General features: G+C 36.3%; 1 protein-coding gene across 1 annotated transcript in view; it reads left to right on the top strand.

Moving 5' to 3' along the window:
* Positions 1-13,325, top strand: part of EYS (eyes shut homolog) — an 853,574-nt gene that overhangs the window by 830,087 nt on the left and 10,162 nt on the right. The window contains exons 48-49 of the mRNA XM_027644956.1: positions 262-434; positions 12,378-12,539. Coding sequence (XP_027500757.1) covers positions 262-434; positions 12,378-12,539 — 335 coding nt within the window. The remainder of the gene's footprint in view (positions 1-261; positions 435-12,377; positions 12,540-13,325) is intronic.

The following is a 13,325-nucleotide window of genomic DNA, read 5'->3' as shown; positions in this document are numbered from 1 at the left end:
CTACAACTCCCTTTTTTTTTAACAGATGCTAATATTGTAATCTTAAGATTTAAAATAAAATGTTTCCTATTAAGAACACTTTTCTTTTGTAATAAAATGAACATACAAAGAAGTTAAATGAGGAACTTTTCTGTTAACCAGTTTGGATCAGATTATTAAATACAGGTATCCAAACTTGAAAATCTTGATTAGATTGCTACTGACATGTTGATTTCTTTTGATAAAAACATTGAATTCTTTCCTTTCACTTACCCTCCATAGCTGTGACTGCCTCACTGGATGGAAAGGTGCATTTTGCACAGAAATAGTGTCAGTATGTGAACCTGAGCATGATCCTCCACATCTGTGTAGGCAAGGTGGTACCTGTGTGCCACTGCCTAATGGCTACACATGTCACTGTCCTCTTGGAACAACTGGTACCTACTGTGAACAAGGTATGTCAAACAGATAGTACATTGTACAGTTATGGGATAATGCATAGATGTAAAATCACAGTATTTTGCAATATATCAATTAAATGTGACATAGAGATATAAAGTACAAAATAGATTTTATTTACAGAAAGTGAATTTAGAAGTAATTTAAAGCTATGAATTTTTAGATATTGTTTTCTTACTCTGCTCATTTTTAACACCATTTGTTCCTTCCATTTTTTCAAATCATTCAACCACATTCACAGGCAGCATGGACATGATTTGTTAGATTCCAAGGGGACAGGAAGCATTGCAGAGAAATATTATAGTGCTTAGTTCAATTGCCAAGTTCACCATAATGAAGTATGATGAGAAATACACTTGACAGCTCAGTACTACTGCAGAAGGGGGAAGCATGTGGGACCTTATCTAATTTCTACTGATGCTAATGGAGAGGTTCCTGGTTTTGTATTTCTTACCCTTACGTCTAGGAATCCTTTGTCTGTCTTCTTCTCTGAGAGATTACACAAATAAATATTCAACAATGTGGAAACACATGTGCTACAAGCTCAGGGACTTTTCCTGTGAGTGCTCAAAGTGTGCTTTGAGTGTAAGGAAATGCAGTACAGTCCACACTCTCTATTTCACAGCTCTTAGATTCATTTTAATATTGTACAAGCTTATGTGTTTTTCCTTTGAGAAGCTCTCTGCAGAACTTTCGGAGAACTCCAATTACTATTAAATAGCCCCCTTTCCAAACTGTTTGTCAAGGTCCAGCCTCCCTTGTTGTGCGAGTTGCCAGCACAAAACTGAGGAGCTGAACTGCATCTGACCTAAACTGCAGTCCTCCCACTATAGATGGATAGTTTTTAAATCCCATTACATTTTGAAAGAAAAAGAATATAGCTTCTGGAAAGTCATTGTTAAATTCCTTATTCCTTGTAAGAACGTGTTTGCTTTATTGCCTCTGCTGCAAAAGCTGTTCAAGGCTCTTTCTATGAACTTTTCAACTTTGAATTCTCATTTCAAGTGAGGTTTTCAAAAGTAATGCCATCGAGTTCCAGGATACTGATCACCAGGACATGTGCTATACATAAAGCAGATAATTAATCAGATAAACTCTCCTGTGTTCTGGTTTCAGAATAGATTTGGATCGTCTTATGATGGGCACTATTATCAGTACAAATAGCTTATATCTGAGCAACAGAAAATTGTATTTCTTGTAAATTGTCTTCCTTTTAGTAATTCCTCCACCTGGTAAACACATTAGAGGGTTCCTCTGTTTTATTTAAAGGACTGTTTGGTTTTTTGAATAGGGACTATGGATGCTGACCAAACTCTTTGCCCTGTATTTCACCTTACTCTGGCAGAATAATGAATTATCATGAGATTTTTCAAAGAGCAGTTTGCTCTTTTAGTGGGTGGAGAATTGCTAAAAAACAGCTTCTTATCAAGATTGAATATCTTATCTCTAGATTAATGGTGGTTATTGGAGCCAAAAGAAAAAGAGACAGAGAGCAATGAACAGCCAAAGGGTCCAGGAGAAAACAAAGGGTAATTAAATGATGGAGACTAATGAATGTGCAAGAAGGAAGGAAAAAAGTGTGAAAAAAAGACAGAAGAGATTTATGAGGCAAAAAAAGAAGCAGAGTAGAATAACAGAGGGCTTCACCAAATAATAGCAACTGGTAAATACAATACAACAGTATAGATTGCACAGGAACAAGTCAGGTGAAGTGAGTAAATGGGGCAGCAGGGGTAGAACCACAATAACACAGAAGAGTACTCTGAACACAAATATTAAGGACACTTAGACACAAACTGGCAATAATCAAACAGTTATGTGCTTAGAAAACACTAGAAATGTTCTAGTTTCTTTATGAACTATGTACATGAGAAATGAGAGATGAAAGCATATGTACAGATGAAGATGAAACTGTTCTTAACTGTGATGTGTCCTGCTTAGAGCATCAACTCAAACCACCAAGGATGCAAAGACTGTCAGCACAGAGGTACAGCACATTATGCTTAAACTTTAGATGTCTGAGCTGCCCTAACAAGTGTTCAGTAGTTAGAAAACTAAGTTAGAACAACACTAAACCCAGGGAGAGCAAGATCAGTTAACACAGTTGTCATGACATGTATGGCCTGGAATTCACAGTGCTTGCTTGATCATCTCGCAATGATCATTGTCAAAATGTAAATACTGAGCAATATTCTCAGGAGGTTGTAGTAAGATATTTGTTAAATCATGTATTTTAGAGGAATTAGAAGAATCAATCCAGTTGACGAAGAGAAGGTAGCAGTTTCAATTACTCTGCATTTCCTATAGGCTCTGCACAACCAACTAATTATTACTATTCAGCAAGTAATGCACAGGTATTTTGTAGTCTGAAATGCTGAGAGCAAATATTTCATAGTATAGTTCAACTTGCCAAAGCAGGTGCCAGGACTTGCTCTTCCAGAAGAAAGATCAAGAGGTTTAGCAGGTAGGAAGATGCCTGTGAAATTTAAGACCAGCTTTGGAAAGGCAAGCATCTATAAGGAGCATTAGGAGAAATGGAGAGGGTTGTAAATTAGATCTGAATGGGTTCAAGAAACAAAGCCTTGTCAGGCAAGGCAGAGTAATACACTTACTCAAGAATAATGTAAAGCTCTACTTCTTGGGTGTACTATGTTGACCAAACCTGCTAACACTCGTAAGACAAGATGCTTCTTTAAGAGTGTTGGGTTTCTAGAGCTAACATTGGTGTAAAGAAACAAAAAAAATTATTAATTTATACTTTCAGAAATAAAAGTGGTTGTAATGAAATGGGAAGGAAATGGAAGATTAATGCAGGAGTCTTTAGTGTTAACATTGCCATTTGGACTCAAACCACTTTCACGTTCGTGGCACGTGAAACAGCAAAGAATGCTGTTCCACCAGTTTGAAAAGGTCACAGTTATGACAGCAACAATGCAAAGACAGCCCAGTTCCTGAAGTGTATAAATGACAACCAAACATTGGCAGGATCTGGCACAGTGTTATTTCTTAGTTGGCACTCCCATAACCACAAAGATTAGATGTATGGGGGAAGTAGTTTATTCTAAGGTTTTTTTAAAAGTAGTTATGTTTTCTGCAACACCAAAAGATGATGTTAATAAAATATTTTGTTCATTTTATTTAAAGTTTGCAACTGAAGTACCTGTATAAACTGTCTTCTGGTTAAGAAGTGAAGCCTAAGCCAGGAGCAGCATATAATTCAAGTATTTCATTAATACACAGTGTTCAAAAGCAATAAGAGGTTCCAGCTCCCAGTACTTTGTCTGAGGAGTCTCCTGCATGACTTTGCACACCAAATTCCAGTTCATTCTTGTATTAATGAATATCTTTGTACTTAGATCTCTCAAAGGGCTTCTGAAGGGGAAGAAGTCTCTAAGAACCCAGTTGTTTAATTCTCCTGAAAGTATATAGTAGACCTATTGGCTTCAGCGTGACTACTATGCTTAGAAACAGTGGCCAAGATAAATGTCAAGGATGATTCTTCCTGAGGGAGAAGAAACAGTCTAAAACCCTTTTGCTGCAGATAGTTTGATTTGCTGAACATTGCTATTATATATATGAATACAATATTTTTCTTATATTTAGAAATTACTAAGAAATGCAAACTTCAAAAATACAGACATTATCCATAATGCCTGTCTGCAATTATATTATTATCTCTACTAAATTCTGTTTTAGCAGCTTATTCCTATAAGAACAGTGTCCCTATATGAGGCTGGTAATCCTGCCTCCAGCAGTAGAAAATAATGAAGTTTTAAAACAACAAACACAGCAACTGTGTACAACATCTCCCTGAAGTACTCTTCTAGCATCCAAGGATTTGTGGCTTATCTTTTTTTTTTTTTTTAATTTATTTTTCTTGACACTTATTTTGATGGATTAAATCAACTCTCTCATCTTAGCATAAACAGTATCACTAAAGGTGGTGAAAAACTTGAGTAAAAATAAATTTGAAGTCAATGAAGTCAATGAAGTTTCTCTGACATTAAGCATTGACATGTATTTACACATAAGATAGAATTTCTTTAGGTACTAAGCATATTTATTTCCTAGATAATTTTGTAGAGAAATTAAGAAAACCTGCAATATCATATTACTTAACTGAAGATTTCATAGACCTGATAATGTTCTCAATTAAGCGGACACCAATGTAATATTTGAAAGATTCTATAGATGGCACTATTGGAGAAGACTTGCCAGTGGTGAAACTAAACATGGTTTTCATGACAATATTTCTATACATTTTAAATTATTCAATAGTTTTCTTCAGCAGGATTAGTTTTGTGACACATACATTCATAAAATCTATTAAAATAATTTTTCTTGACTTCAAGGCATGATAATAGAATGCCATTGCCTTTTTTCTCAATGAAATAAGTTAATAAATAGATTTCTTCAACTATATATTAGTCTCTGAATTCCATAGCTACAAATACTGCCTGTCAACATACAGCTCTTGAAGAACTGAAAGCAAATGTAAAGAGGTTTTCATTGTTCTGTCCTTGGTTTAGTGACATACTTGTCAAGCAGTAAAGCCATTTCCTTGACGAAAAAATGGCAAACAACTTCCTTGGGCCACATTTATCAGCTCAAGTCAACTTTCTAGATATTATTCTGACATCAAATTCCATTATTCCAATACAAAAATACAGTAAAAATTTTGATAGTACCTGAAAAACTGACAGAAAGGAAAAAAACAGTAATGACAATTCTATAACTATTTAATCCATCTTCACAGTTGTGGTGAATGAATGAAAAATGGAAAACTGACTTTTGAAATAATTTTAGCTATAAATATCTTTTTCTTTCTACCTAGTCCAGAATGTTACTTGACATATTTTAACTGCTATTGTAAGACAGACTAATTCACAGTATGATTTAGCTCAAGACTTGACAATATACCTTATATACACACACTGAAGCACATATACATGTACGCATATGTTGAATTTAACTTACAGTGCAGTTAGATTTGCACAAACTATTTCATAGTTACTATTTGAAAACCTTTATTTTATTTAAAGGTCTACTGCAGACACTTATTAACTTGTTGTTTTGAGTGACAGTGATTATTTCCACTGTTATTTCTTCAAACTTTGAGGCAACATGAGCAAAGCTTTAAATAGTAGCTACAGCAGTCCTATCCTATAAGGATAAAATGTACTGTTTGTTTTACCTAAAAAGCAATATAAGCTTTCAAGTTTGTTAGTAATAGTCCAGTAAACGTAATATTCATGATAGGCACAAGGAAACATACATTTGTAATATTTATCTGTATAATTTAAAAGGCCAAGTAGAATAAAGTGAATTATCTACTTAAATACATCATATATAAACTCAAGGGAAGTCATGTATGACACAGTGAAGGAGTTGATAATACCCTCCACACCGGGTCAGCCATGTCATCATGGGATGTGATGCCCCGATAAAAATTCCATCATTTACTTACCATTCCCTCCAATCATCCAATTGAATAAGAAGAAGATACAGCCAGCTAACTAGCACTTAGCAAGATGACTCTGGAACTATTTAGACTTCCTCTATGACCATGACTGATTTGCTGTAAATATGCTTCTCACCTTACTTTGTGAAGGTGTTCATAGTCAGTTAGTTAGTTAGTTAGTTAATGGTGGGAACTGGTTTTAAAGGCAAAGCATGTAGATTTAAGTGTCCATATGTGAGTTCAATACATAAGTTTCCATTATAAATGTCTAGTCAATAGAGTCAGTGAAGATATTTAGTTAATAAGAAACTTTTCTAAATGTAGATGCTTAAGGCTGTTTGAGATGCCCTGGTAAACTTGTATCAAAAAAGCATCAAGACAGGATTCATAGATATGGCACAGGACCTGCTGGATGCCTGGGCTTTTCTGAAATGGCAAATAAAGGTAAGGCAATAGAGGTTGTGAAAAGTAGGTACCTACATTTAGGAAATTGAATGGAGCCTTAGAGGAGACTACTTCAGGAAAATGTTAATTTCTTTATAGATCTGTTACCTGTGTTGCACAGCGATGATACTCGTTTGCCAGAGAACAGGACTTGGTTACATGGCAATACATCCCTTTCAGCTTGAAGCTGCCAACTGCTGCAGGTCCTGTGTTTGCTGTTATACCAGTCAGGCCCACGTGGATGGCCTGGATGCACTACATCTTCTCAGTGGCAAGTGACAAACATGGTTAAGCAACTAAATCCTGTCTTATATCATAGTTCACCACAATGGATATTTTCCTGCCTATAAATGATATGTATAGACAGGTAAATGAAAGTGTCTTAATGCCAAAACTAATCCCTCCAGTTTTATAGTAATCTATTTCCCTGACTGAACTATTCTCATAAACAGCATGCAGAATATCAGCTCTCTAATACTCCAGTCCTCCTCAAAGCACATTTACACTGTTGTCAAACCAAATCGAGTCCAAGATAGAAACTAGAGTAATTAAGTGTTAGATACTTGACTCTTTACTAATTGCTGTATCAGGTTGCACTGAGATACTCACATTCCTGCTCAATCCCCCAGTCTTTAGACAATCAGAGGCTTCCAGTGCCAAAATGGTCCCAAAGAGGGAATTTCAAATTGGGTGTTTCTTCTTGCAGGTTTCATTTTGAAAGCACCTTAGGAGCATTTCAGTAGCTGGAATAAGCTTATTAGTAAAGCCAGGCATGGATTAAATATTTGTAGATTTTTTTTGTGTCACATTTGCTAATTGCCTAGTGACTAAGCATTCACTTTCACTATCATGATGCAAATACCTGAACACTGCCATATCCTCAAAGAATATTATAATCACTGAGTGATTGGGTAGGTAATGCTTTCTTTTTTTCCCTCTATCACCTAATCTCTTCCAGGAAATCTTTGTTTACTGAAATATTTGTTGGACAGAAGAAATAGAAATTATCCATATCCTGGGTATAATATCCATATCCTCAGATGCAGGATAATCAGGTTTAGATTTCTGGTCCAAACAATTTCCTAATACTGAGGTTTCATGGCTGCTCCCACTACAATTTTCTGGCTTGTATGACTTACTGATAGGCATTAATTTCTTAATATGTGTTGTACTGAAAGACTGAGGTCTACTGTTTTGACTTTGGCTAGTAATAGCTATTTTAGGCTTTGGAAAACCAGAGATCTCTTTAGGGATTTAGCCATATGCTTGTAGATATTTGTTCTTAGCTAATTAGGTCTCTAATTAGCTTACAGTACAGACTACAACTCCACTGCAACAAAACCAAGCAGAACTTCATCTACAAAATTGCAGGTTTTCGTTCCAGTATTGCTCAGAATAATGATTGCCTCAGTCTCTCCTCTTCAGGGACAGCAAAGATCTCTAATGGCTGCTGGTCTGCCAAAATCAGATTTCATGAGTACATTATTTTAATTGTGTTAATAATTGATATTTTTGTTAACATGCATGTTAACATGTGCTTATTACTGCACTAAAAAGTTGAACTATAATCTTTTTTCGCTATACATGAATTAGTTTATAAGTTATGACAAGTTAGTCCTCCAAAGATTAAATAAGTGATAATTCAACAGAAAAATACATCTCCATTAAGATAAGACAAAATTAATATTTTTCAGTTTTTCTAAATATTTATACAGCAAAAAACAATGCCCATGCAATATTAGTAATCTTCGAACTAACCTTAATCAAATTGTATTGCATTAAGATGAAGATTTTCATACAGACAGACTTGTCATTGTTTTCCAAACTGAAAAAAAACAACTGGTGAAGCTACCCACTCTCTATCTCCAATCAAATTAAAGCATTAAAAATTTCTGACTGTGGAGTTTAAAGCTTTCAGTGTTTGTTAGCCCACAGAGATGGGGTGGTCTCTGGTCTCAAAGACAGTTTTGCTGAGGAGCCCCAACAGGAGCTTCCTTCTGTATTGCTTCAGGAGCAGCTTTTAAATGCCCCTTGATCCCATCTGAACTACACTGCAGCAGTGTCAAGATCCACTTGATCCAGACCTGGACCTTGACTCACAGACTGATTTATTTGGAGGCTTGACCTTAGCACCTGCCTCATCACTTTGGAACTGATGGTTCAGTTCTCCAAGCCCAGCTATCAGATTCAGGGACTTGAGAGGCTTAATCGTGCTTTACCAAGTGAAAAATGAGCCAACATGGTTTTTTTCTGTGTCCTTTGTTATTAGGTCCACACTCCTTTGAGGAGTGACTCACATTTTCCTTCACCTTCTTGTTGGAAGCTGGAATATATTGCCTAGAGAGGTTGTGGAGTCTCCTTCACTGGAGTTATTCAAGAACTGTCTGGACTCAATCCTGTGCCATGTGCTCTGGCATGCCCCTGCTTAAGCAGAGAGGTTGGACCAGATGACCCATCATGGTTCCTTCCAACCTTACCCATTCTATGCTTCTGTGATTCTGTGCAGCTTCATCAGATACTCATTTTCAGCTTAGAAATGGGGTCATCAATCAGATACAGAAGTATTTGCTTAAATGCCTGTTGTGCTTAAAATGCACCTCATGGTGGTGAGTGTTGCAGTGAGTACTGCAGTAGTTACAACAGCACAAGTCCTACAATTCAGCTTATAGGATTGGCAAAGGCATCCATTCACCTCATTTGCTTTAGCAGAGTTTCTCTGGAGAAAGCATGTTAAACAGGTGCTGTCTTGTGCAGGTTGAGCTGAGCTTCTTATTTTCTTATCTTAGGTGAGAAAAAAAGTTTGCTGCCAAGAAGAAAAACAGTGAGGTACCTCAGCCTTTGACATGACATGCTATTTTTGCATATGCCTGCCATAAAAGCAAATTGAAAAGCTTAAATTGTCTTATTCTTCACCTTAAAACTTTGTCCCTCTATAGAAGCAATTTTGCAAAAATGAAATTTCATACTGCTCACCTATGTGCACTGTGGTAGAGTGAGTGCATTCTATTCTGAGATATGGATGCATATTTCCATGTACCTGTCAAGTCAGATTTTTCCTATGCACACAATTGGCACTTACAGGATCTACAGATAATTTACAAGCAAATTAGAAGTCATTCTAGTACTTCCTATAGTTAGTCCTGCTGCATTGTGGCAAAATATATTGCTTTCTGACACTTGTAAGATACATTTATTGGGAATAACCCCCCCACCTTTTAGCATAATGGAAATATTTGTATCTTAGAAGTTTCAGAATGAAGTATATTAAATATTGTATTTGATATCTATAAATCAGGTTAATACCTCCTTAATAAAGCATTCTGACATCTGCTGCTGAAGATGCAGGTGTTATTTTTGAATACTCTATTTGTAATGTAAAACCATTGATTTAATTCTTTCTCTGAGTGATACTATAAAATCACTTCTTTTATTATTGTTCTCTTTCTCTGCTCCAAGGCTTTTTATGATAGCAATCTTCCTTTTATATACTTCCCAATGAAAAGCAATGCAGCATTTCAATCCTGCTGATTTTGCTCTCACACTAGTCATTGTCCTGCTTCCTACATAAGCAGTAAAGAATTAACTACACTGACAAAGTGAAACTGAATCTGCCATAAAGATTCTCAGATGTTTCACTGTACACTTTGCCCAGGATGACCTTTTAAGCAGCAGTATATTTTAATATAAGATTGACCACTGTGGCACAGTTCCTCCCTATATAAGTCTCACTGTGCAAAAATTTGCTAAGAGAAGACTGACTTCCAAATGATGCATGAAGCAACAATGTCTATGTACGAAATGAATTATTATTGCTGATTGATTTTGAAATACAAAGACATCGGTATGGGGATTATATCTTCAACTACCAACGGAGAGAATTGTTTCTTACCTACTGAAAAAAAATGCAAGCACCTAAAAATCCATATGAAAAAAAATGCAAGCACCTAAAAATACATATGAAATATTAAGTATTCCTTTGTCTTTTGTTCCTGATAGTGTTTATAAGTTTTAGTGATATAAATTACATCACCAAATCTGTTTAGCAAGTTTTATTACTATTTATCTTCCAGGGTAATTGCTATTCTTAAAACTACTTTTATTTCTGGCAATTTTTAAGTATAGATGTCAGGAACTTCACATTTTTGACATTATGTAATGTATTACTACAGATGCTACCTAGCCTTGATAGAATGCACGACAGCTATTATTATACTTAGGATGGGAGTGATTTGAAAATATATACATACATTGAACAACAGCTCATAAAAAGCCTCATTCTGATCATTCAAGCATTTCATAAGTCCATTACAATTGATATTCCAGTGATTAAAACTTACTTTCAGACTTACTGAGAATTTGTGACATCAAATCCATGTGCCTTCCTCAGACATATTAACTGTAGTCTACTAGGGGAAATTAATGAAAAGGTCAGCTGTGCTGCTACTACCCATTCAAAAGGCATCCTCAAATCAGGTTATGCTGGTAACAGGTGGGAGATCTGGATCCTGTATAATGGTGCATCTGGCTGCTGGATACAGTCCACCAGGTTCACCTTGAATCCTACTCAGAGAGAGGGGGTGTGACAAATAGACAAATCACAAATCTTGCAGCATGCTGGCTGTATTCCAGCTTAATAACTAAGGCCCATCTGCAATAAGCAGTCTAAGGTGCAACTGGATGGTGAGTGGATTCACCAGCAGATGCTATGCAGAAAACTTGAGTGTGGAAAGATAGCATAAGGTTACCTAAGAATGCACTACAAGGACATACAGAAGGTATATTTCAGTGAAAGTAAGTTACTATAAAACTATGAAATTGGGAGCACCAAAATGAAGAAAGATGTTGGCCTCCTAGGAGAGAAGCAGCATAGCTTCAGCAGGAAAACTGAGAAGTGAGGGGGCCAACACTTACATCTCAGGCATTTAGTACTGCTGTTTAATTAAATAGTAAAAAGAGCTTATAACACACGTCTAAATACACCCTGCACAATTAAATAGCTTGATTTATTGCAGTGAATCACAAATAGAGTAAACTAACAACCACGTGATAACGAATTAGCGAATAACTAACAATTTGAGAGACTATTTACAACAGCATGCAGCAACAGGACAAGGGGGAATGGCTTCAAACTGAAAGAGTAATTTTAGATTGGATATTAGGAAAAAATTCTTTACTGTGATGGTGGTGAGGTACTGGGACACGTTGCTCAGAGAAGTTGTGTTCCCTGGGAGTGTTGGATGGGGCCCTGGGCAACCTGGTCTAGTGGAAGATGTGCCTCCTCATGGCAGAGGGGTTGGAAACAATGATCTTAAGGTCTCTTCCAAGCCAAACCATTTTATGATTCTATGATAACTCAAATATGTAATGCCAATTTACTGAGAAAAACTGTAAATAGTTACATTAACAGTATAGAAAAGCATAATTATTTATCAGTTGGCTTAAGAAAGTTTAGCCAGCCTGATTTTGTGGGACATATGAAGAATTAGCTCTGAGACAGGATGATGAAGTTGTGTACAGCTCAAAAGTGTACATTGTGTCTTAACAGTAATTGTGAGTGCTCCATTTCAGTATAAGGTAACAAATTACCAAACATTTCAGCAGCAATTAATGAGCACTTTCCACTTAAAAGGTACATTCTTATGACACACAAAGAAGCTCATTAAAAATCCTTCATTTAGATTTTAATCTGTATTTTGAGGAAAGAAATGTTTATTTTGACTCCTACAAAAGTACTTGCATTTGAATTTTTAAAATGCGTAAAATTTACAGTTACATTTATTTGAAAATGAATGCTAAGAAGATCACATTTATTTTGCATTACAACTAAAGCCTTGATTGTTAATGAAAATAAGGCACACAGAAGACAATGGGATTGATTTGCTATTATCTAAGTTTTATTCTGTATCTAAGTTATTTTTATTCTTTGGAAAGGGAAGAATTGGAAGCCTTATGTACAGCATTTATGAACTACGAACGTAATAATGCAGCCCTCTCAAAATATCTTTCAGAAGACATTTTTTCTTGTATTTTTCAGGTATTTCCATTAGTGATCCATCTTTCAGAAGTAATGAATCATCATGGATGTCATTTGTACCCTTTTATATTCGGCATAAGACCCATATCAAACTACAGTTTCAGACTCTATCTCCAGATGGTATCCTGTTTTACACCGCACAGCATTTGGGTACGCAGTCAGGTAAGGGTATTCCAGCTTGCTGGTATCATACACCCAGTTACTTTTTTGAAAAAGAAAAGCAGTACATTGAAGTGATTCAGGCATTCAGTCTCTGTAACTCGTTGTCCTTGGTGACTGGGTTTTATCATACAATCACAGAATGTTAAGGGGTTGGAATGGACCTTAAAGATCACCTAGTCCCAACCCTGCTGCCATGTGCAGGGACACCTCCCACTAGACCAGGTTGCTCAAGGCCTTATCCAACCTGGCTTTGAACACTGGCAGGGCTGGGGCATCCATAATTTCCCTGGGCAACCTGTTCCAGTGTCTTACCACCCTCACAGTACAGAATTTCTTCCTAATATCTTACCTAAATTTTCCCTCTTTCAATTTGTACCCATTACTTCTTGTGCTATCACTACAGTTCCCGATGAAAAGTCCCTGTCCGGCTTCCCTGTAGGCCCCCTTCACATACTGGAAGGTTGCAATGAGTTCTCCATGCAACCTTCTCTTCTCCAGGCTGAATAGGCCCAACTTTCTCAGCCTTTATGCACAGGGGAGGTGTTCCAGTCCTTGTATTAACTTTGTGGCCCTCCTCTGGACTTGCTCCAACAGTTCCATGTCCTGCCTTTGTTGAGGACACCAGAACTGTACTGTACAGTTGTTTTGAACTGTGAATAATCAAGTTCATAAGAAAAAACACGCATGACACAGTTTTGGATCAGTCTAAAGCCAGCAAGTATTTAATTAAGTTATTTAATGGTTCAGGAAATCACTTCCCCCCGAAAAGTAACCATCTTTTCAGAA

This window comes from Corapipo altera, unplaced genomic scaffold (genome assembly GCF_003945725.1).
Source record: "Corapipo altera isolate COAL_440 unplaced genomic scaffold, ASM394572v1 2, whole genome shotgun sequence".
Classification (NCBI taxonomy): Eukaryota; Metazoa; Chordata; class Aves; order Passeriformes; family Pipridae; genus Corapipo; species Corapipo altera.
The sequence above is the reverse complement of the archived record's forward strand: the minus strand, read 5'-3'. Positions and strand labels throughout refer to the sequence as shown.